This window comes from Aquarana catesbeiana, linkage group LG06, assembly GCF_042186555.1.
Source record: "Aquarana catesbeiana isolate 2022-GZ linkage group LG06, ASM4218655v1, whole genome shotgun sequence".
NCBI lineage: Eukaryota > Metazoa > Chordata > Amphibia > Anura > Ranidae > Aquarana > Aquarana catesbeiana.
The window spans coordinates 367,869,063-367,893,437 of NC_133329.1; the positions used below are offsets into that span (position 1 = coordinate 367,869,063).

The 24,375-nt window shown below is 42.2% G+C and overlaps 1 protein-coding gene across 3 annotated transcripts in view; it reads left to right on the forward strand.

Moving 5' to 3' along the window:
* The window catches only part of RIF1 (replication timing regulatory factor 1), a 51,912-nt gene extending 38,200 nt beyond the window's left edge, over positions 1-13,712 (forward strand). For all 3 annotated transcript variants that reach the window (XM_073634190.1, XM_073634189.1, XM_073634191.1), the window contains exons 27-36: positions 195-334; positions 1,308-1,397; positions 1,481-1,532; positions 2,252-5,380; positions 5,646-5,789; positions 5,875-5,952; positions 6,083-6,198; positions 7,928-8,081; positions 8,187-8,292; positions 12,640-13,712. In XM_073634190.1, the coding sequence (XP_073490291.1) occupies positions 195-334; positions 1,308-1,397; positions 1,481-1,532; positions 2,252-5,380; positions 5,646-5,789; positions 5,875-5,952; positions 6,083-6,198; positions 7,928-8,081; positions 8,187-8,292; positions 12,640-12,866 (4,236 nt within the window). In that variant the 3' untranslated portion in view covers positions 12,867-13,712. The remainder of the gene's footprint in view (positions 1-194; positions 335-1,307; positions 1,398-1,480; positions 1,533-2,251; positions 5,381-5,645; positions 5,790-5,874; positions 5,953-6,082; positions 6,199-7,927; positions 8,082-8,186; positions 8,293-12,639) is intronic.
* Positions 13,713-24,375: the final 10,663 nt, after the last annotated feature.

Below are 24,375 nucleotides of genomic sequence, written 5' to 3' on the forward strand. Positions count from 1 at the left end.
GTAGATGTGATTTCTGACGTTCCTGGTAGGCATGCTTGTTTTAGGAAAGTGGCTTAGACAGTTCAGAACCAGAGGGTCAGTATAGCAGCCAGGCAATGAGTATTTTCAAAAAAGCCTGCAATTTTCTTTTAGAATAGGGACTGACTTTCACCTACTGACTCTGTTTTAAACCGATTGCATTTTATTTTAAATAGTTAAAACTGGAGTTTTCATCTCCGAATACCAAAAAGAAAATCTTGGAAGAGGAGCAGTCATGTGACTTTGTATTTATCCCTCCTGAAGCTAAAGAGAGAGTTCTTACAGAACATCAGAAGGAAGTCCTTCGCACAAAAAGGTTGGTTCGTGGTATATGGAAATAAACGTACATGTGAAAACTGGTATGCAGAATTCTGCAGTGGGGCTGATTTATTAAAAATGGAGAGTGCAAAAATCTACTCTGCATAGAAACCAGCTTCCAGGTCTTTTTTTTTTTTTTTGTCAAAACCTAATTGAACAAGCTGAAGTTAAAAGCTGATTGGCTACTATGCAGAGCTGCACTAGATTTTGCACTCTCCAGGTTTTGGAAATCAACCCCTATGTGTCATGCCAAACTAGATTCTGTGAATGCATCACAGCAGCTAGCCAGGTTCCAGTGCTACCTGTTTTCCTAGGTTGGCAACTTTTTGTTTTAAGTGGCCATTTTTTCACTGCACTTTCTGTTCATTCTATGGTCATGTAAAGAAATGTAAGTCTTTTGTAGGACATATATCTAGATTTTAGTGTAGGTTGTTTCAAAAAATGTTATGGGTATTTACCATTGCTATGATGTTGCCCACTGCAACCATTTTCTTGCCCTTTTTCAAAAAGGTTTGCATGGCAGGCTTGAACAGAATGTCATATAAATATGCCATTCAGATGATATATCTATAAAGGGTTTGTTTTTTTTATTTCATTTAAACATGAGAATGTGTTGAGGGGCGGCACAGTGGTGTAGTGGGTAGCGCTCCCACCTAGCAGTAAGAAGGGTCGCTGGTTCAAATCCCAACCATGACACTACCTGCCTGGAGTTTGCATGTTCTCCCTGTGCCTGTTTGGGTTTCCTCCGGGTACTCCGGTTTCCTCCCACACTCCAAAGACATGCTGGTAGGTTAATTGGCTTCTGTCCAAAAATTGGCCCTAGTATATGAATGTGAGTTGGGGACCTTGGATTGTGGGCTCCTTGAGGGTACCCACACTCAGTGAACTGGATGGACTGGTGTCTTTATTCAACCTTACTATGTAACTATATGTTGAACAATGTTGCCTTAACCTCTCTTCGATTTTACCAGGGTGGACATACCGACCATGTATAACAATTTAGATGCATCGCAGGACACCACTTTGTTCACGCAATATACTCAGAGCCAGGAAAATTCATTGTAAGTACAGTTGGTTTACTGCTAAACTATTAATTTGACATAAAATTGTCAGCTCCAATTTTGCCATTCATTTTTTATTCTAGGGACAAGCCAGAAGTAAAGGTGGATGCTACAGAAAATTCTGCTCAATTCAAGGTAACAATATCATGCTTTCGTGTTAAGTCCTGGCCCACCTTATAATTTGAAAATAGTTTGTTACACGGATATTATTATGTTGCTTGTTTGTAACTATTTGCAATTTAGCTATGAGTAATACTTGTATAACCAAAGAACAATTAAAGTGGTTGTAAAGGCTTTTACTTTTTTTATGCATTGTATACATGAAGGTAAAGATCACCTGTGTACAGCAGCCCCCCCCCCCCCCCATATTTACCAGAGCCTAATCTAGATCCAGCGATGTGCATGAGAGCAGAGGCTCACCTGGATCTCTCATCCCTCATTGCCTGAGACACAGCAGCCAGAGCCATTGGATGCTGCTGTTAATTACAGGCAGTGTGGAGGGGGAGCCAGCCACACACTGTCTTACGGACACACAAAGGCAGCTTGAGAGCGCTTTTTTTTTTTTTTTTTTTTGAGCCTTTAACATCACTTTAAATATATTAAAAAAAAATATATCATAATGATGATAGCATGGTTTGGTGTTTTTAGTTCGTAATTGAGCTAAAAGCCATCAGGGAGCATTTATTGCTGTCTGGGCGATTGTTGGAGACCGACAACTCCTGGCTTTTGCAGACTTGGCACTAATAAGTTTTTTTTTTTTTTTTTTTTTTCTACAAGACTTATTGGCACTAAACTAATTATTAGTTTTTTACATATTAAATGAACAGTATTTATTTATTTTTTTGGTTTTCCAGGAAGAACATACGCCTCAAAAGGAAAGAGACGTAAAGGAAGATGAACCCAAAGCGAAAGAAGTTGCAGATATTGAAATGTTGGAGGATAAAGTCGAAGAGCCAAAATCTTTGAATGACTCTTCTGTGTTAAACACTTCAAAAGAAGTGCAAAACACCTCAAACGTCAGCAATAGTTCTACCTCGTCGGATATGGTGTTGGGAACACCGCCGCAGCCAATGAGCAGGAGACAGTCTTTTATCACTTTAGAAAAGTTTGACAGCTCTGAGAATCGCTCTTTTAGCCCTTTATCAGAAGCAAAATTTCCAAAGGCAAAAGAGGTTATTTTAGTGCCGGACAGTCAAGAAGTAAAGGCTACAAACCCAAAGCGCAAGGAAAAAGAAACAAAAATAAATAAATTACAGGCAGAGACTGAATCGCAAAATGATAAATCAAGACCTGCATCCAGAAGAAGATCAAGATCTTTACGTCAAGCTGAAGACACAGAGCAGAAACTTGAAGCACCTGAACAACCTAGTGTGAAATGTGGAAGTGTTGCTGGTGCGGCACCTGCAGAGGAAATCCAAGACAGTGAGTGTGTTCCAGAATCTCAGCCTCCTCAGCAGGAAGAAAATATTGTGGACCACGATAAGGAAAATTCAGCACCAGAGAATATTACAGACTTCAAAGAAAACACTCCACCAGAGACTAGCACAACAGTAAAGGAAGACTCTCAACTGCCTCAGAAAGCACCTGGTAATCCAATTGTGTTGAGACGCTCTTCCAGGAGGCAATCGGAAATATTGGAAGCTGTTAAGGAGGCTGCAATAGAAAAATCCCAGGGGAAAGAGCAAAAAATAAATTTGAAAAAGGTTCCTCCATCTAAAGAAACTCCTACTAAGCAACAAAGTGAAAAGCTTGTGAAAGTGGTAGAAAAGGAAGATACTGATTTTGCCAAAAATCTTGAAGAAAGTTCACAAGTTAATAAAACATTAAACAATGATAATGATGAGGAACTTCCAGACTTCAACGCCAGTGAGAAGATGACAAGAGGCAGATCTAGATATCAGACACGAAGGTCTCTGCAGGCTCTTCAGACTGCCAATGAAAATTCAGAGTCTGATCATTCAGAACCTCGTGAACCAACAGGCAAGCGAAAACGAGGTAGACCAAAGAAAATGGATGGATCTGAAAAAGAGGAAAGCTCTCAGGAGTCGCAGATGAGTGATATAGCTAATTTTGACATGGAACCAACTAAAAGTGAGTCCGTTTCTGATGTGGTCTCTGAGGTGGATTCCCAACCAGAAATAGATGGAGAAACCTACATGATTTCTACAGATAACACTGCATCGCGGGCAAAGTTTCCAAGGTTGGAGGATGGCAGGAATGCAGAATTGGGCTCTACTATGGAAATCAACAAAACATATGAACTTGGCAGCACGGCGCAAAGCTTAATGACTGAACCTTCTGCTGGTGACTTTTCCACTGCAGTTTCTGATGTATTTAGAAATTCTGAAAGCACCTCAGCATTTGACTGTCCCCATAAAAGAAGTCGGAGAGTCAGAAGGTCCAAGGGTTGTGACTGTTGTGAGGCCTTAGGAAGGCAAGAAAAGTCTTTCACGGATTTAAAATCCGAAGAAGCGGAAAGTAAATGCAAGACTATCAACTCCTCTTCTGACATGCAGTTTAACTGTACTTTCTCAGGGCCATGCGCTGTTAGCACACCACTTGTTCCAGCAAAACAGCAACCATTTTTCAAAGTCTCTGCAATAGAGATTAAATCAGATACTGAGTCGGAGCTTGAACAAACAGTTCAATTTAGTAAGAGTGAGACAGAGGAAGTAACAGAAATTTATGTTCAAACAAAAACAATAGAAGCTTTGGAATCCTCAACGGAACCTACTACAGAGGTGACAGAAATTCAAAAATATGCACCTGACAGTGTAGGCATTGAGAATCAATGTGTTAAAGAACCAAGTGCAGAATATAAACAAAATGTTGAGGCAGAAAAAGAAAACATCTGCATAACTTTTGATATAGAGACCATTGAAGCATCTACAAAGGACAAGACCTGTGCAAAACCAGAGGAGGAGCTGGAAGATGCGCAGGTTATAGTAGATGAGGGTAATGATGTGATTGAAGTTGAAGAAAAAGATCATTCTACCACACCAAGCCAGGATTTTCCTGAAGAGAACAAAGTGGGGGTGGTCAAAGCTCCTGCTAAAGATACTGAAATGGTAGACAATTCACCGGCAGAGATTAAGTTACCTACTGCTGAGGAAACTGAAGCAGAGGTGGGCAGAGCTTCTGCAGAGGAGACTAAAGCAAATGTGGGTAAAGCTTCTACGGAGTTGACTGAGCCCAAAGAAGCTATTGCTGAGGTGACTAAAGCAGAGATGGGCAAAGTTCTTTTTGAAGAAACTGAAGGACAGGTGGAAAACGTTTTTGCAGGGGAGACTGGTGTAGAGGTAATCACAACTCCTGGGAAGTCTGAAGCAGAGGTGGACAAAGCTTCTGCTGAGGAGACTGAAGCAGAGGTAGGCAAAGTTCCTGCTGAGGAAACTAAAGCAAGGGTGGATGCTGCTTATCCTGAGGCGATCGAAGCTGAGATGGACACAGCTGCTCCCAATGAATCCGAAGCAGTAGTAGACACAGTCCCTCCTGGAGAGAAGGAAGAAAGCACTGTCTGTTCGGAATCAAGGGTAGATAAGGTTACTGAGACTTTAGCAAAAGGGAAAACTTTGAACATAAATGAAGGAAACATTCACCTTGAGGAGGAAAATTCACAGAGGACTGGGGAGAATGCAGAAACTTGTATGTTGCCATCTGCTGAGACATTGCCATCTGCTGACACATTGCCATACAAGGTCACCTTGACTGAAGGAGCAAAAGTGGATGAAGATCTGACAACTGCTGCAGAGAAGTGTGCTGCTCCAAGAGGATCTGAAAATATGCAAATAAATTTGGGTGAAGGACATTCCAGCACAGATTCACCACCTAAATTAAAAGGCTTGACATCTATGGCTCTAGCCAATGACAGCCCCAGTGGAAGCTTCAGCTGGTCTCCATCTGCATCACCTTCAACCAGCATTCTAAAGAAAGGGCTAAAGAGACAACAGCAGGAAATGGACTCCCCCTCTCCGCTTAACAAGGTATACTTTCATATCAGTCAGTTGCATCTTAGTCATAAAATTGGAAGTATGTTTAAATGCATGTTAACATTGTACAGTTTTTCATTCTTCACCACCATGGTAACTGGTTTACTTTTAATGCTATATTTGTATGTATCTTAGATTGTTGCTGGAGTTGAGGGTGACTTGCTTGAAGTTGCTAGTGCATTTTTTGTGTGTGGATTTGTATTTTTTAATACAAAAACTATGTGTTTTTTTTTTTGTTTTTTTTGTTTTCTGTGAGCAGATTAGGAGAGTATCGTTTGCTGATCCAATATATCAGGAAGGATTGGCAGATGACATTGATCGCCGTAGCCCTGTGATTAGAAGCAATTCAAGTAACTCCCCATCTTCAAGAAGTCTTAAAATGTTAACGAGTACTCAGCCAAAGGTTAATATTACAATGCTTTTGACGTGTGTTTAGAGAGGTTGAATTTTAGTAGCTGCACGTTTTGACTGTACCTTAAATTCACTAGATAATCACCACCCCAACCAAAGGATTTGTCTCTCCTGGGTCTCGTGTTCTTGGATTTAAGAGTTCAAAGAAGAGTTTGGTAAGCCCAGATCATCACTTGTCATAACGGGTCCTTTTTTTTAAGCCCCCTCCCTAGAAGTTTGGACTGGTATTAGGATTTAGCTTTTTATGATTTAAAATTGCTAAATGATTCTAAACTTTTTGTTTAGATTTCAGAAATGACCAAAGAGTCCATGCCATCTCCTAAAGAGAGTGTCTACCCAGCCCTAATGAACTGTGCAGCGTCCATTGATGTCATTCTTCCACAGATTACCTCCAATATGTGGTGAGATATTTGCTTATCACATTCTGTAGAGAAGATGGATAGATATACAGTGGGGACGGAAAGTATTCAGACCCCCTTAAATTTTTCACTTTGTTATATTGCAGCCATTTGCTAAAATCATTTAAGTTCATTTTTTCCCCTCATTAATGTACACACAGCACCCCATATTGACAGAAAAACACAGAAATGTTGACATTTTTGCAGATTTATTAAAAAAGAAAAACTGAAATATCACATGGTCCTAAGTATTCAGACCCTTTGCTCAGTATTTAGTAGAAGCACCCTTTTGATCTAATACAGCCATGAGTCTTTTTGGGAAGGATGCAACAAGTTTTTCACACCTGGATTTGGGGATCCTCTGCCATTCCTCCCTGCAGATCCTCTCCAGTTCTGTCAGATTGGATGGTAAACGTTGGTGGACAGCCATTTTTAGGTCTCTCCAGAGATGCTCAATTGGGTTTAAGTCAGGGCTCTGGCTAGAGCATTCAAGAACAGTCACGGAGTTGTTGTGAAGCCACTCCTTCGTTATTTTAGCTGTGTGCTTAGGGTCATTGTTTTGTTGGAAGGTAAACCTTCGGCCCAGTCTGAGGTCCTGAGCACTCTGGAGAAGGTTTTCGTCCAGGATATCCCTGTACTTGGCTGCATTCATCTTTCCCTTGTTTGCAACCAGTCGTCCTGTTCCTGCAGCTGAAAAACACCCCCACTGCATGATGCTGTCACCACCATGCTTCACTGTTGGGACTGTATTGGACAGGTGATGAGCAGTGCCTGGTTTTCTTCACACATACCGCTTAGAATTAAGGCCAAAAAGTTCTATCTTGTTCTTATCAGACCAGAGAATCTTATTTCCCACCATCTTGGAGTCCTTCAGGCGTTCTTTAGCAAACTCCATGCGGGCTTTCATGTGTCTTGCACTGAGGAGAGGCTTCAGTCGGGCCACTCTGCCATAAAGCCCCAACTGGTGGAGGACTGCACTGATGGTTGACTTTCTACAACTTTCTCCCATCTCCCGACTGCATCTCTGGAGCTCAGCCACAGTGATCTTTGGGTTCTTCTTTACCTCTCTCACCAAGGCTCTTCTCCCCCGACAGCTCAGTTTGGCCGGACGGCCAGCTCTAGGAAGGTTTCTGGTCATCCCAAACGTCTTCCATTTTAGAGATTATGGAGGCCACTCTGCTCTTATTAACCTTAAGTGCAGCAGAAATTTTTTCCTTGGCCAGATCTGTGACTTGCCACATTTCTGTCTCTGAGCTCTTCAGGCAGTTCCTTTGACCTCATGATTCTCATTTGCTCTGACATGCACTGTGAGCTGTAAGGTCTTATATAGACAGGTGTGTGGCTTTCCTATACAAGTCCAATCAGTATAATCAAACACAGCTGGACTCAAAGGTGTAGAACCATCTCAAGGATGATTAGAAGAAATGGACAGCACCTGAGTTAAATATGAGTGTCACAGCATGGGGTCTGAATACTTAAAACCATGTGATATTTCAGTTTTTCTTTTTTAATAAATCTGCAAAAATGTCAACAATTCTGTGTTTTTCTGTCAATATGGGGTGCTGTGTGTACATTAATGAGGAAAAAAATGAACTTAAATGATTTTAGCAAATGGCTGCAATATAACAAAGAGTGAAAAATGTAAGGGGGTCTGAATACTTTCCGTCCCCACTGTAGAGATTTCTATCTATATTATTATTTATTATTATTATATTTTTTTATTATTATATAGGGCCAGAGGACTTGTACAGTTCATCCGTGCTAAAAATATAAAAACAATTGGTGACCTCAGTACACTTACACCTTCTGAAATTAAGACCTTACCAATCCGTTCACCAAAAATCTCTACTGTGAAAAAAGCTCTGAGAACCTACCATGAGCAGCAGGTGAGTTAGTTATGACTAAGTTTGGGCAGTTATATGCCATAGCCTTTGCATCGCTTACACAATCATCTTCCTATTTTTTATTTTTTATTTTTTTATTGGTTATAGACAAAGGCTAAAGGATTTGATGAATTTGCTGCCCTTGATGAAGCTGAAAAGCCAAATAATGGGCTTGATGAGAGACCGATATATGCTGAAGAAAAACTTGAAACAGGTATTGTCTTGTTCTCTGGGACGTCTGTGCTTTTATTTTCCTCTACCAGCTACCATATAGCTTTCCTTTTTCACCTACTCCATACCTATAGATATTTATATAGCATATATCACAAAGTGCAGCGCTAAGAATTAATAAAAAGTCCCAATCTTGAGAGAATATGAATATCTCAATAAAAACAGTGTAATGGGTCTAAGTCCACACAAAGTAAAGTGCTGGGAAGTATCTGTTACCAAGAAGGAAAAGTTCACACTCTTACCCCAATGAGTGTACTACTTATTCAAATGCAAACATGCTTGAAAATCCTCCACTTAGATTTCACCATACACATGGGGAGATGGATTGCATGAACACCAATAGGATCCACCTTAGACACATCATTTCAGGACATCATGTAAATGGGTATAAAAAAAGTAATTGCGCAGTATTACTGACAAGTACATTTTATCAAGAGTTCAGCAAAGGCCAGAATAATCAATGCAGTAAAAAGCGCATTTCAATACAATAAAAACAATAAATGTTTCCATCCAGTGTAATGGCGGCTGTTGAGCTTGGCAGCGCCACTTAACCCTACTCCTCGCTCCGAGTTGCGTCATAACCAAACATCAGGGGCGTGGTTATTATAGCATAAGAACTCTTTGTGACAGACCAACCCAGTCTACTAAGAACATACCCAACTCTTATTAAGGATATTTTTCTTCTTTTACTGCTAAAATTGTATTTCTTCAACTGATTACACTCGGCACAGAGGGAGCACAGCGTCTGTGATCACTATGGGTTTATTCGTAACCGCTATCACATGGTACATGGGCCAACCACAGTACCCTGTACCATGTGATTGACTGAACCCAACCAGAGATCAGTAGTGACCCATTCATGACCGTTGACAACTTTGCTGTTCAATGCTCAAGGTAAAAAAAAAAAAAAAAATCCCTGATCACCCCCATAGTAGTACAGTGTTACTATGGTACTCTGATGAAATTATGTGCAAAAACTGAAAAAAAAATGTATTTTTTATATACATACTGTCAGTCCCTGTTCACCGCTACACCAGTTGTCTGATGTACTGCACTGGTGACAGTATGCGTAACCACTTCAGCCCCGGAAGGATTTACCCGCTTCCTTAGACATTTTTTGCAGTATGGCATGGCTTCTCTTTAACTGACAATTGCGCAGTCGTGTGACATTGTACCAAAATAAAATTGACGTCCTTTTTTTCCCAGAAATAGAGCTTTCTTTTGGTGGCATTTGATCACCTCTGGTTTTTATTTTTTGCGCCATCAACAAAAAGAGCGACTATTTTGAAGAAAAATTATTTTTTGCTATTAGTATCCCAGATTTTTTTTTTTCTTTTTAAAACAAATTTCTTCAGTTTATGCTGATTTATGTATTCTACATATTTTTGGTTAAAAAAAAAAAATCACTAAGCCTATATTGAATGGTTTGTGCAATAGTTATAGCGTCTACAAAATAGGGAAAAGATTTTGTCCTTTTTTTTTTTTTTTTTTTTTTTTTTTATAGTAATGGCGATGGCTAGCGATTTCTAGTGGGACTGTGACATTTGCGGCGGACAGATCGGACACTTGACACACTTTTTGGACTTTTGACATTTATACAGTGATCAGTGTTATAAAAATGCACTGATTACTGTGGGGATGGGCCTGACTAGAGAAGGAGCCAGATCGTTGTTCCTACTTAGTAGGAACAGACTATCTGTCTCTCCTCCCCTGTCAGAATGGGGATGTGTGTGTTTACACACACATCCCCATTCTGGCTCTCATGCCCGCGATCCTTGTGCCAGCCGGCCATGCGCTGTGCAGCGGGTGTGCGACCTGCTACGGCTCTTAAAGGAGCCGCAGTATGGGTATGGTGGTTCGCCCAGCGGTGCCACTTATATCGGCGTGAGTTCGGCAAGTGGTTAAAAAAATAAATGTATTCAATTTCTTTGTTTTCAAAACATTTAAAAAAAAAAAAAACGTTGCCATGTCTTTAAATGCCTGACTGTCTACTTTCCAAAAAGGGGTTATTTGTACTGTGCATTTAACCATTTCAGCCCCGGAAGGATTTACCCCCTTCCTCATCAGAGCACTTTTTGCAATTCGGCACTGCGACACGTTTTAACTGACAATTGCGCGGTCATGCAACGTGGCTCCGAAACAAAATTGACGTCCTTTTTTTTTCCCCCACAAATAGAGCTTTCTTTTGGTGGTATTTGATCACCTGTGATTTTTTTATTTTGCCCTATAAACAAAATAAGAGCGACAATTTTGAAAAAAAACGCATTTTTTGTTATGATAAATATCCCCAAAAAATATATTAAACATATTTTTTTTCCCTCAGTTTAGGCCGATACATATTCTTCTACATATTTTTGGTAAAAAAAAATCGCAATAAGCATTTGATTGGTTTGCGCAAAAGCATTTACAAAATAGGGGATAGTTTTATGGCATTTTTATTAATAATTTTTTTTTTACTATTTTTTATTGTGACTGCAACATTATGGCGGACATGTCGGATATTTTTGGGACCATTGTCATTTATACAGCAATCAGTGCTATAAAAGCATGATCCCGCTCCCTTCGGAGACTGGGCCGCAGGGCAGGATTCCAACATAACAACCCCAAACACACCCCAAGACGACCACTGCCTTGCTAAAGAAGCTGAGGGGTAAAGGTGATGGACTGGCCAAGCATGTCTCCAGACCTAAACCCTATTGAGCATCTGTGGGGCATCCTCAAACGGAAGGTGGAGGAGAGCAAGGTCTCTAACATCCACCAGCTCCGTGATGTCATCATGGAGGAGTGGAAGAGGACTCCAGTGGCAACCTGTGAAGCTCTGGTGAACTCCATGCCCAAGAGGGTTAAGGCAGTGCTGGAAAATAATGGTGGCCACACAAAATATTTACACTTTGGGCCCAATTTGGACATTTTCACTTAGGGGTGTACTAACTATTGTTGCCAGCAGTTTAGACATTAATGGCTGTGTGTTGAGTTATTTTGAAGGGACAGCAAATTTACACTGTTATACAAGCTGTACACTCACTACTTTACATTGCAAACTGTCATTTCTTCAGTGTTGTCACATGAAAAGATATAATAAAATATTTACAAAAATGTGAGGGGTGTACTCACTTCTGTGAGAGTGTGTATCTCTATCATCTCATAGTTTGTAGACGCTATAACTTTCATAAAAATCAATTAATATACACTTATTGGGATTTTTATTTTTATTTTTTCTACCCATGACATGTAGCAGAATACATTTTGGCCTACATTTATATTTTCATTTATTTTATTGGATATGTTTTATGACAAAGTAGAAATGAATATTGTGGGTATTTTCCAAATTGTTCTCTTTTTTTGTTATCGCTAAAAACTAAAAAAAGAGAACCTCAGTAATGATCAAATACCACCAAAAGAAAGCTCTTTTTCTGTGAAAAAATAAGTCTCATTTGGGTACAGTAATAAATGACAGCACGACTGCCAGTTGAAGCAGCACAGTACTAAACAGCAATAAATGCCGTGGTCATGAAGGGTGGTAAAGCTACTCAAGTCTAAGTAATTTAACTTGCTGCCCTTTCCTTGTTTTGCTAAAAAAAAATTGAGACCATGTTTTCTTTTGGTGGTATTTAATCACGACTTAACTTTTTGCTAAACATAAAGACCAAAAAAACGAAATAGGCGCCAATGAGGGATCGCCTATGATTACGAGCAGCAATAATTATCAGTGTAAACGTTGACAGACTTTCCGGTTTTCCTTTCCTCCCACAGACATAGCATGAGAGGAAAGGACTGCCGATAACAGGCAAGTCTGTTTACATGTGATCAGCTGTAATTGGAAACCGCTGATGACATGGTAAAGGGCTGCTGTGATTCGACCTTTACCCCGTTCTGTGATCAGCTGTCTCTGAAGAACACAACGGTCACAGCACGCCTGATGCACGCAGCAGGAGGTGCACAGATGCGGCGTTCTGGGAGGACACCCGGGACGGCAAGTGGTTAAAGATTCGACATTTTACCTATTCTGTTATTTTAGTTCCATCTGATTCAGGCTGCATAATGACATACATTCTGAGCCTGCAGAAATGCAGCAGATTGCTACAATTTTGGTTTCACCGTTCCTCCCAAGCTCTTCTCATTCCTACATTTTCCAGTTGCCAGTTGAGGCACGTATGGTGGTGCTGCGCAAGTATCACTGATATTGTATTACAGCTGAGACTTTCCCATTAATGGCTTTTGTGTATCTAAATTTTATTGCACAGTAAGATTGTAAGGGGTATGGCAACCCCTCGAGTACTGGCTTTTTCCATGAGTTACTACACCATAACTGTAATCCTTCCTTTTTCAGACCTGCCTGAAGCATCTGCCACAGCACCTGTGGAAACTGCTGCAGCCACGCCAGACCTTCCAGCACAGATTAATACACTTTCTTTGCTGGTGACTACGGAGGAACTCGGAAAATATTCAGGAAGCCAGCTTTTTGAAATGCAGGAAAAACTTGGGACAATATCAAACAGCATTCTGCGGCATCTGCAGTCACGATGGAGTTCGCCACCTCACAATAGCTCTGTTTAGTTCAGCTCCATTATCATTTACAGGACATTTTTACTTCCTATTCTGATGAAAAATTTTTTAATACAAAGACTACCAACATTTTTAAGAGATCCATCATGTGGTGGTCATCTTTACTTTGAATTGTACTTCTCTATACACAGCTTCAACTAGATGTTTAAACATAACTTTCATTATTTTTGCATTTTTAAGTACCAGTCTTGCTGTATAGAGAACAGGTTTGGGGGTGCAGAATGCTGATATTTCTATGGCACCGGTAGCTCTGTGATTAGTCACCCTCTGGGAGAGTATTTAGAAGTGGAAGAAAAGATGCATTTGCACGTCCAGAGCGACCACACTGATGTCACTTGGCTTTTTCAAGGTTCAAAGGTGAAACTTATGGGCAATATGGTCCATTGTTTCTTCCCTTCAGTTTTATGAAATTGTAGTATACACTGCTATTTTTAAATGTCCACTTTTTGACCACCTTGGTTTTCTGCTTATGTACGTAATATTGTAAATTCCTTTTTGATGTGTTTTCTTATGGACTGGAAATAGTATTTTTGGTAGCTTTTGCCTCTGAAAGCTTAAAACAAGTCTCAGAGAATACCACAGTATACTAATTTACATGTTGTCTGTGTTGTATCGATACACTTTGTCCTTTTTTTTGTGTTTTTTTTTTTTTTGTTTTTTTTGTAAATTCTGTATATAGCCTCACTGCAGGTTACTAGTTTTGATAGTAATCCACTCTGTACATATAATTTAAACCGTTGGTTCCTCCAGAAATCTTAATATTCACTTTGCTGCATGTGCTCCTTTTTTAGATCTTAAATGTAAAATTAAAACTATTAAAGTACCTTTTCAAGTTTGCAGTAGTAGTGTTTTTTCTTATGAACTGTTAGTATGTATTTGTGGTGTGTGTAAATGGGTGGCTTTTAAACTGCTTTTTTTTCTTCTTTTTTCTTTCTTTTTTTTTTTTTTTTTTTTAACACCGAAGAATGCTATATACAATTTCCATGTGACTAGGACTTTGCAAATGGTGGTGTTAGTTGAGAAAATTAATATAAACCTGCAAATAAACCTGAACTTTGTTTTAAAAGACCAACAGGGAGATTCAAAACCCAGCTAAGTTAAACTTTAATAATAGAGTTTGTGATTTGTGCGTGTATATAGCACTCCTGCTTTGTAGCACTGTGAGCCTCAGATTGAATCCCACCCAGGACTTTGCATGGAATGCGCCTTTTTCATATGCTTGTGTGAATTTCCTCTGGGTAGTCTGCTTTCTTTCCGCACTTCAAAGAAATGCTAGTTAATTGGCTCCTGTCTAAGTTGGCCCCAGTATGTGTATATGTATAGGGACCTTAGATTGTAAGCTCTGTATGTAAAGTGCTGTTAATTGTTGCTATATACAGTCATTGCCAAAAATATTGGCACCTCTGCATTTATTGTCAGATAATGCACCACTTCACTTAGAAAATTGTTGAAATTGCAAATGTTTAGGCACTTTCATGTTTTTCTTTTTGTTTGTATTGGTATGACACAAACAAGGGGAGAAACAAAAAGCTAAATCTGACACATTCCACGCAAAACTCTAAAAAATTGAATGGACAAAATTATTGGCACCTTCTCAAAATTGTAAGAAATGATTGCATTCCAAGTTTGTGATGCTCCTGTAATTTGTAATGATACTCACCCGTTTCAATGCACTGGTGCTGACAATATAGAAATCACACCGTCAACCAGTTAAAATTGGTGAAAAATTTTACTCAACCTTTCTGGTGTCTGTGTGCCACACGGAGCATGGAGAAGAGAAAAAGCAGCTAAGAATTGTCTGAGGATTTGAGAATAAAAATTGTGGAAAAGAATGGACAATCCCAAGGTTACAAGTCCATCTCCAGAGATCTTAATGTTCTGGTGTCCACTGACCACAACGTTGTTAAGAAGTTTACAGCCCATGGCACTGTAGCTAATCTCCCTGGATGTGGACGGAGGAGAAAAATTGATCAGTTTTCCAAAATTTACCTGAGGAAGCCAAAATCCTTTTGGGTGAATGTGCTGGGGACAGACGAAACAAAATTACAGCTTTTTGGTAAAGCCCATCATTCTATTGTTTTAACTGCTTGCCGACCAGCCACCGTCTTATATGGCGGCAGGTTAGCACTGCTGGGCGAATCGCTGTAGCTGTACGGTGGCCGCTTTAAGAGATGTAGCCGATGCGGGTTGTCGGCGGCCATAATGTCTGCCGGCGACCCACGATCGCTCCCCATTGCCAGAATGGGGATCTGTCAATGTAAACAGACAGATCACCGTTCTGTTGGAAGTAGAGAGAGATCGTCTGTTCCTACTGATCAGGAACAGCAATCTCTCTGTACTCCCAAGTCAGTCCCCTCCCCCCCAGAGTTAGAAACCTCTCCCTAGGGCACACCTAACCCCTTGATCGCCCCCTAGTGTTAACCCCTTCCCTGCCAGTGACATTTACACAGTAATCAGTGGCTATTTTTAGCTCTGATCGCTGTATAAATGTCAATGGTCCCAAAAAAGTGTACGATCTGTCTGCTGCAATCCCACTAAAAATGGCTGATTAATGCCATTGCTAGTAAAAATAAAATAAAATACTAATGCCATAAAAATATCCCCTATTTTGTAGATGCTATAACTTTTGCAAAAACCAATCAATATACACTTTGTACATATTTTTGGTTATAAAAAAATTGCAATGAGTTGGTGAGGTTGAAAAGACACAAGTCCAACCTTTTGTGTGTGATTATATGTCAATATTACATTGTATATCCCTGTATGTTGCGGTCGTTCAGGTGCTTATCTAATAGTTTCTTGAAACTATCATTGACCACCACCTCTGGAAGGGAATTCCACATCCTTGCCGCTCTTACAGTAAAGAACCCTCTACGTAGTTTAAGGTTAAACCTCTTTTCTTCTAATTTTAATGAGTGGCCACGAGTCGTCTTAAACTCCCTTCTGCGAAAAAGTTTTATCCCTATTGTGGGGTCACCAGTACGGTATTTGTATATTGAAATCATGTCTCTTCTCCATCGAGAATAAGTTCAGTGCTCCCAACCTTTCCTCATAACTAATATCCTCCAGACCCTTTATTAGCTTAGGTGCCCTTTCTACTCGCTCCATTTCCAGTACATCCTTCCTGAGGACTGGTGCCCAGAATTGGACAGCATACTCTAGGTGCGGCCAGACCAGAGTCTTGTAGAGTGGGAGAATTATCTTTTTATCTCTGGAGTTGATCCCCTTTTTAACGCATGCCAATATTCTGTTAGCTTTGTTAGCAGCAGCTTGGCATTGCATGCTATTGCTGAGCCTATCATCTACAAGGACTCTACAGGTCCTTTTCCATCCTAGATTCCCCCAGAGGTTCTCCCCCCAGTGTATAGATTGCATTCATATTTTTGCCACCCAAATGCATTATTTTACATTTTTCTACATTGAACCCCATTTGCCATGTAGTTGCCCACCCCATTAATTTGTTCAGATCTTTTGCAAGGTTTCCACATCCTGCGGAAAAGTTATTGCCCTGCTTAGCTTAAAGAGGAGTTCCACCCAGGGGGTCCATTAAAAAAAAAATTAAAAGTCAGCAGCTACAAATACTGCAGCTGCTGACTTTTAATTGGACACTTCCCCTGTCCCTGGGTCTAGCGATGCGGGGGATCGAAGCCCCGCTCGTCTCCCCCTCCGTTCAGCGGCGCCGGCATTGCAACTGTGGGCGCCAGGCTGTGGCTTCACAGCCTGGCACCCACTGCGCATGCGCGCGCCGTGATTGGCCGCTCAGTCACCTGGGACCTGTAATGGGTCCCAGATGATTGACAGGAGGGAGGGAGCAGAGCGGAGCCCTTCCTGTGCTGAGGGGGAAGTGATGTCACCAGCCCAGGCACTGGAAGGGGCAGACTACCAGGGACCCCCTAGCAACAGGCATTTAGAGGTAAGTTAAAAAAAAAATATCCAAATTTTTTTTTGTTTGTTTGTTTTTTTTTTTAGGATTTTTCATGTATTTTTGGGTGGAACCCCACTTTAATATCGTCTGCAAATACAGAGATTGAACTGTTTACCCCATCCTCCAGGTCGTTTATGAACAAATTAAATAGGATTGGTCCCAGCACAGAACTCTGGGGGACCCCAATACCCACCCCTGACCATTCCGAGTACTCTCCATTTATCACCACCCTCTGAACTCGCCCTTGTAGCCAGTTTTCAATCCATGTACTCACCCTATGGTCCATGCCAACAGATTTTGTACAGTAAACGTTTATGGGGAACTGTCATTCTTTTGCAAAATCCAGATACACCACGTCTACGGGCCTTCCTTTATCTAGATGACAACTCGCCTCCTCATAGAAGGTTAATAGATTGGTTTGGCAAGAACGATTCTTCATGAATCCATGCTGATTACTGCTAATGATACCGTTCTCATTACTAAAATCTTGTATGTAGTCCCTTATCCCCTCCAAGAGTTTACATATTGATGTTAGGCTAACTGGTCTGAATACATATTGGTCTATACTGATATATATATATATATGTTTTTATTTATTTTTTTAATGTTATTGCGCAAAAAATAAAAACTGCAGAGGTGCTCAAAAAATGCCATCAAAAGAAAGCCTCTTTGTGGGGAAAAAAAGGATGCCAATATTGTGTGGGTATAGCGTTGCATGACTGCGCAATTGTCAGTTAAAGTGCATGTAAACCCAATGTCATCCTTTCTAAACTACTGCCATAGGGGTTATCTATAAGGATATACATGCCTCCTGCATGTATCCTTACCTGTCAAATGTCTCCTCTCTGTCTGTTATGAGACTTGAAAAACTGCATATTCTGTGGGCGGGTCTGTTGTCTGGAGCTTGGTGGGTGGAGTCATGATCTCAGTAGACTCCCCGCCCTCCTCTACACTCCCCTTGTCAATATGCATTTTCTCCTGTGTATTTCTTACACTGAACTTCTGCTATGATCTCTAACATCCAGTGAAAAGACAGGAAAGTAACCACATGACTTCAGCATGCCAAATCATTCTGAGGTGTGGAACAGCCAATCCTTACAGAGTGCTGAAGAAAGGAGTGGGGGTGGGAACTAAAAAATAATGCATGTCTCAGGCTAGTGCACGAGATATGTAAATCACCTGTCACTCACAGCAAGGGGGAGGATTTGACAAAGTTTTTCTCAGTTTGTCAAGATTTTTCTCACTGAACAATAAAAGAGGATTGCTCAGAGATGGAGTAATGCTGTGTGGCAAGACTGGGCTCAAATGATAGGAAATCTTATACTCTACAGTATGATATAAAAAAAAAATAAAAAATGTTGGGTTTACATCCACTTTAACCACTTGCCGACCGCCTCATGACGATATACGTCGCCAGAATGACACGGGCAGGCAAAGTAACGTACAGGTACGTTACTTTGCTCCCGCGGGCGGGGGGTACAATCGGACACCCCCCCCCCCCCCGGTGCCCGAAGCGGTCGGTATTTCTCCACCCGGCGATCGGAGGTGAGGGGAGGCCATCCATTCGTGGCCACCCCCTCGCGATCGCTCCCGGCCAATGAAATCCTCTGCTGCTGTAATGTAAACAGTGGCAGAGGAAGTGATGTCATCTCTCCTCGAGGCGGTCTTTTCGTTCCGGCGCCGAGGAGAGAAGACATCCAAGTAAGTGCACCAACACTACACTAACAGTAGAACACTCTAGGCACACTTTTCACTCCCCGATCACCCCCCTGTCACAGTGACATCAATAGCAGTTTTTTTTTTTTTTTTTTTTTTGCATTGGTGTCAGTTTGTGACAGTTATAAGTGGTAGGGCAGTTAGGGTTAGCCCCCTTTAGGTCTAAGATACCCCCTAATAAAGATTAACCCCTTAATCACCCCCCAAAGCCAGTGTCACTAAGCGATCGTTTATCTGATCGCTGTATTAGTGTCACAGGTGACGCTAGTTAGGGAGGTAAGTATATAGGTTCGCCGTCAGTGTTTTATAGCGACAGGGACCCCCATATACTACCTAATAAAGGTTTTAATCCCCTGATTGCCCCCTAGTTAACCCTTTCACCAGTGATCACCGTATAAGGCCTCTTTCATACGGATGATCCGTATGTCCGTTTTTCATCCATCCGTTTTCGGATGAAAAACGGACATACAGTCATCCCTATGGAGCGTCGGATGTCAGCGGTGACATGTCCGCTGACATCCGACCCGCTCCGATCCGAAAAGTGTAACGGAGGAAAAACCTACTTTTTCCTCCGTTTTCGGATCGGATCGGATGACGACGGACACTACGGACCGTCATCATCCGATCCCCCCATAGGGGAGAGCGGTGCTCTGACAGGTCCGTCGCTGCACAGTGTGCAGCGATGCACCTGTCATCTTCCTGCTCAGCGGGGATCGGCGGAGCTATCCCCGCTGAGCAAGCGGATGTTCACGGGGCGGATCATGACTGATCTGCCCCGTGTGAAAGAGGCCTAACTGTTACGGGTGACGCTGGTTAGTTAGTTTATTTTTTATAGTTTCGGGGCACCCACCATTTATTACCTAATAAAGGTTTAACCCCCTGATCGCCCGGCAGTGATATAAGTTAGGTTTTAGGGTCAGATAAGGTCTGCGTTGCCCCAGGCAGCATCAGGTTAGTGCCAGTAGCGCTAGCACCCACGCATGCAGCATACACCTCCCTTAGTGGTATAGTATCTGAACAGATCAATATCTGATCTTATCAGATCTATACTAGCGTCCCCAGCAGTTTAGGGTTCCCAAAAACGCAGTGTTCGCGGGATCAGCCCAGATACCTGCTAGCACCTGCGTTTTGCTCCTCTGGCCCAGCCCACCCAAGTGCAGTATCGATTGATCACTGACACTTACAAAACACTAAACACACATAACTGCAGCGTTCGCAGAGTCAGGCCTGATCCCTGCGATCGCTAACAGTTTTTTTGGTAGCGTTTTGATACAGTCGCTAACAGTCAGGAGCTTTTTTGCCTGTGAGTCTCACTAGTGTACCACTAAATTTAGAGCCCAAAATGGCAAATCGAAGGTACACTAGTGAAGAGGCCTACACGTTTCTGAGCATGACATATAGTGAAGAGGAAGTCACTCATTTGTCAGATTCAGGCCCAGAATACGATCCTGTAGAGGACAGCGGCTCCATGACAGATAGCTCTGACGACAGAGTCGTGGTCCCTGCCAAGGTCAGGCGTACCCGACCCCGAACTTCTTCTTCTGTCCTTGATGTGCAAGAACCGCAGGTCCCTCGTATGGAGCAGAGAAGTACTAGCGCTGCTATTCCTTCTGATGAACTGGCAAGCACCAGCGGCCTAGTACACCCTGGTCGTACATCCAGCACTGCAGTAACACGTGGTGATGTGGCGAGTCCCATAAGTGCAGTTCAAGCTGGCGAGGTGGCAAGTACAAGTAGTGTCCCGCTGCCACCAAGAAGAAGACGAACACAGGCATGTTGTGCCCATAGTGCCCTTCCTGCTGCATTCGCCAATCCGAATTGGGAACCCACTACTTCTGCAGCACCCGTACTTCCCCCATTCACTGGCCAACCCAGCATTCAGGTGGAAACAGTTGATTTTACGTCACTGGATTTTTATTCGCTGTTTTTCTTTCTTTTCAATCTTAGTTTATTTCAAAAGCAAGAAAATAAAGGATATAACAGAGAAATACTGTTCTTTACAATATAACAGCACAAACAGTATACATAGAGTAGCGAAGTGTACCATATCTATATATATACAGGGGTGATCATTCTAACATGTATCTTTCGGTGGATTACTGGTCTATCATATTGTACTTATAGATTTTTGATATAGGAGAGGAATAACATGCAAGTGGGAACCAACATATATTAACCACTTCAATACCGGCGTATAGTCATATGACGTCCACAGATGGGATCTCCCATCCTGGGTGGACGTCATATGACGTCCTGGGATTCCCGGCCGTCTAGGGGGCGCGCGCGCCCGCCGTGTTCCTCGGGACCCTGTGCGTGTGCCCGGCGGCCGCGATGTCCGCCGGGCACCCGCGATTGCCGTTAACCGGGCCGGCATGTGGATCTGTATGTGTAAACACACAGATCCACAGCCTGTCAGCTCTGAGGAGAGCGATCTGTGTTCTCAGAACAGAGGAACACTGATCGGTCTCCTCCCCTAGTGCATCCCCTCCCCCTTCAGTTAGAATCATTCCCTAGGAAACATACTTAACCCCTCCCCGCCCCCTAGTGGTTAACCCCTTCACTGCCTGTCATATTTACACAGTAATCAATGCAATTTTATAGCATTGATCGCTGTATAAATGTGATTGGTCCCAAAAATGTGTCAAAAGTGTCTGATGTGTCCGCCATAATGTCGCAGTCACCAAAAAAAAATCGCGATCGCCGCTAAAAAAATATTTTTTTATAAAAAATGCCATAAATCTATCCCGTATTTTGTAGACGCTATAACTTTTGCGCAAACCAATCAATATACGCTTATTGCGATTTTTTTTACCAAAAATATGTAGAAGAATACGTATCGGCCAAAACTGAGGAAAAAATGTGTTTTAAAAAAAAAAAATTGGGATATTTATTATAGCAAAAAGTAAAAAATATTGTGTTTTTTTCAAAATTGTCGCTCTTCTTTTGTTTATAGCGCAAAAAATAAAAACCGCAGAGGTGATCAAATACCACCAAAAAAAAGCTCTATTTGTGGTGAAAAAAGGACGTCAATTTTTTTTGGGTACAACGTCGCACGACCGCGCAATTGACGTTTAAATTGTGACAGCGCTGAAAACTAAAAATTGGCCTGGGAAGGAAGGGGTGAAATTGCCCTGTATTGAACCGGTTAAATCTTGCGGTTTCGTGTGTTGGTGTTGTCCGAGGTCTCCTTTTCATCAAATTAGTATGCTGTAAGGATCATGTATTCACCTATTATATATATATTCAAATCGTTTAACTATTCTGGGTATAAGATCTTTAGTTACATGTATGAATTATTAGTTCAGTACTTAATAGGAAAAAACAGAAAGTTGGAAATGAGGTCGTGTGTAGAAGTAAGGGATGGTTTCTGAGGTGATAGGCACCCAGCATGGCTAATCGGTGGGTAAGGGTGGGATATCTCTGACCCATAGGGAGAAGTCATCAGAATAGCGAAACATTGACCACGAGGTCCAGGTGGTGGAAAACTGTTCCTCCTTCCCCGCTTCCTGCGCCAACAGACGCTCCAGATCTCTTATCTGATCCACTTCAACAGCCCATTCTCCCAAGGAAGGCACATCTGCCGTTTTCCAATGTCGTGGGATCACTGTCCTAACTGCTGCCAGAAAGTGGCGCAGTACATCTTTTTTAATCGACTTAAGGGGGCCCGGGAGTATAGATAATAGGGCTATCTCTGGTGTGGGCTTAATTGACGTCGCCATCAGCCTGCTGTATAGGTCAAATACCTTTTGCCATAGTTTCCGGATTGGAGGGCAAGCCCACCAGATGTGAAGCATTGTCCCGCTAGAGGACAAGCATCTCCAACAAATGTCTGTCAAAGAGGGGTTAAACTGTTTGATATTCACTGGACATCTGTACCACCTCGTTAACAACTTAAACCCTTTTTCTTGGGTCTTAGTTGCCAGGGAAATCCTATGTGTTAGGATAAAACTTTTTTGCCAATCAGTGGGGGAGATGGAGTGCCGCAGTTCCGTTTCCTATTTCTGTGTATATGTTGGGAGGTCAGGGGCAGATACGTTCATTAGTAGGGAGTATAACAATGATACTACATGTGTTGGTGGGTCAGGTTGTAGGAGCAGCTCGTCAAAGTCTGATGGGTCATCTAGGATCTCTGAGATGGAGGGGAAAGTGTGTATGTATGACATTATTTGGCTCCTTTGTAGCCACATTGTTGAGGGCCCTAAGTCCGTCCGAGAGGATATGTCCGTTCTCAAGGATGGGTCAGCGCGTAAGACCTGTGCCAGACGTCTATGGCTGTCCCTACTCCAGGGTCCAAATCTCAACTTATTTGCTGCTGGGGAGAAGGCCGGAGTCCCAAAGAGAGGGGTCATTGGGCCCTGAAGTTTAGACAGTTTACCCGCTGAGATCAGGCGGTCCCAGATCTGGAGAGTTTGACGAGTAAGAGCAGTAGAAAGTAGGCCGTCTCCACGCCGAGCCGCAGGGGTCCACGGCAGCCCCGTTAAGATATTTCTCTAATTGAACCCAAAGTTTGGAGGAAGAGTGATGGAACCAATCCACTATACGTACGAGTACCGCTGCCTTATGGTATGTAGAGGCATCTGGGACCCCCGCACCCCCCCCTGACCTTCGGGAGAATCATTGTGTCATATTTTATCCTGGGGCGATGTTCCTGCCATATGAATTTAGAAAAGATCTGGCGGAGCCTTTTGAAGAACGAGGTGGGGATAAGGATAGGGATGGTCTGGAAAAGGTATAGGAATCGAGGGAGAACATCCATTTTCAAGACATTCACCCTACCCAGCCTGGAGAGCTGTTTAGAGGCATATGTGGCCAAGTCTGCTTGAGTTCTAAGAAGCAAAGGGGTGAAGTTGCTGGAAAATAGTTGAGACGCGACTGTTGGAATATGGATTCCTAGATAGCGAATAGATGTAGAGCTTGTCTTAAAAGGGAAGGAAGACGCGAGCTGTTGGAGAGCTGCTGCTGGGAGTGAGATGTTGAGGATTTCCGACTTATTAAGATTAACTTTAAAGTTACTAACCTCTCCATACCTCTGAAACTCCTGCATGATGGAGGGTAGGGAAGCTTGTGGTTGAGTTACAAATATGAGTAGGTCATCAGCAAATAGGGCAATTTTAGTGTGGAGGGGGCCTATACTAACACCATGAATAGCCGGGTTATTTCTAAGGGCAACGGCTAGATGTTCCATAACAATCACATAAAGAATGGGGGACAGGGGGCACCCCTGCCGCGTTCCATTGTGTATGGTAAACTTTGGAGATAGGGAACCGTTTAGTCTAATCCTAGCGGAGGGAGATGTGTAGAGGGACATTATTCTGGAAATCATGTTTTGGCCTAGACCTAGTTGTTGCAATGATAGGTGGAGAAATTGCCAGTCGACGCGGTCGAAGGCCTTTTCCGCATCGACTGTGAGAAGGCACAATGGGATATTGTGGGCTCGAGCATACTCCGCAATGAGAAGTGTTTTCAGGGTGTTATCTCGCGCCTCTCTTCCGCTCACAAAGCCAACCTGATCTAGGTGTATTAAGCGGGGTAATAATGGTTGCAACCTATTAGCCAGCACCTTTGCATACACCTTTAGATCTACTCCTATTAGCGAGATAGGTCGGTAATTGGCACAGTCAGGTCTTTGTCTGGTTTGGGGATGAGGGTGATATGTGCCTCTAAGGTTTGTGGCGGGAACACTGATCGCTCAGAGATGGAGTTAAATACTTGTGTTAAGAAGGGAGTAAGGAGGGGAGCAAATTGTTTGTAAAATTTTGGGGTAAAGCCATCAGGACCCGGGCTTTTACCAGATGGGGTAGAAGCGATGGCGCGGGCAACCTCGTCTTCCGAAATCTGGGGGCCTCAAGGTCCTCTATT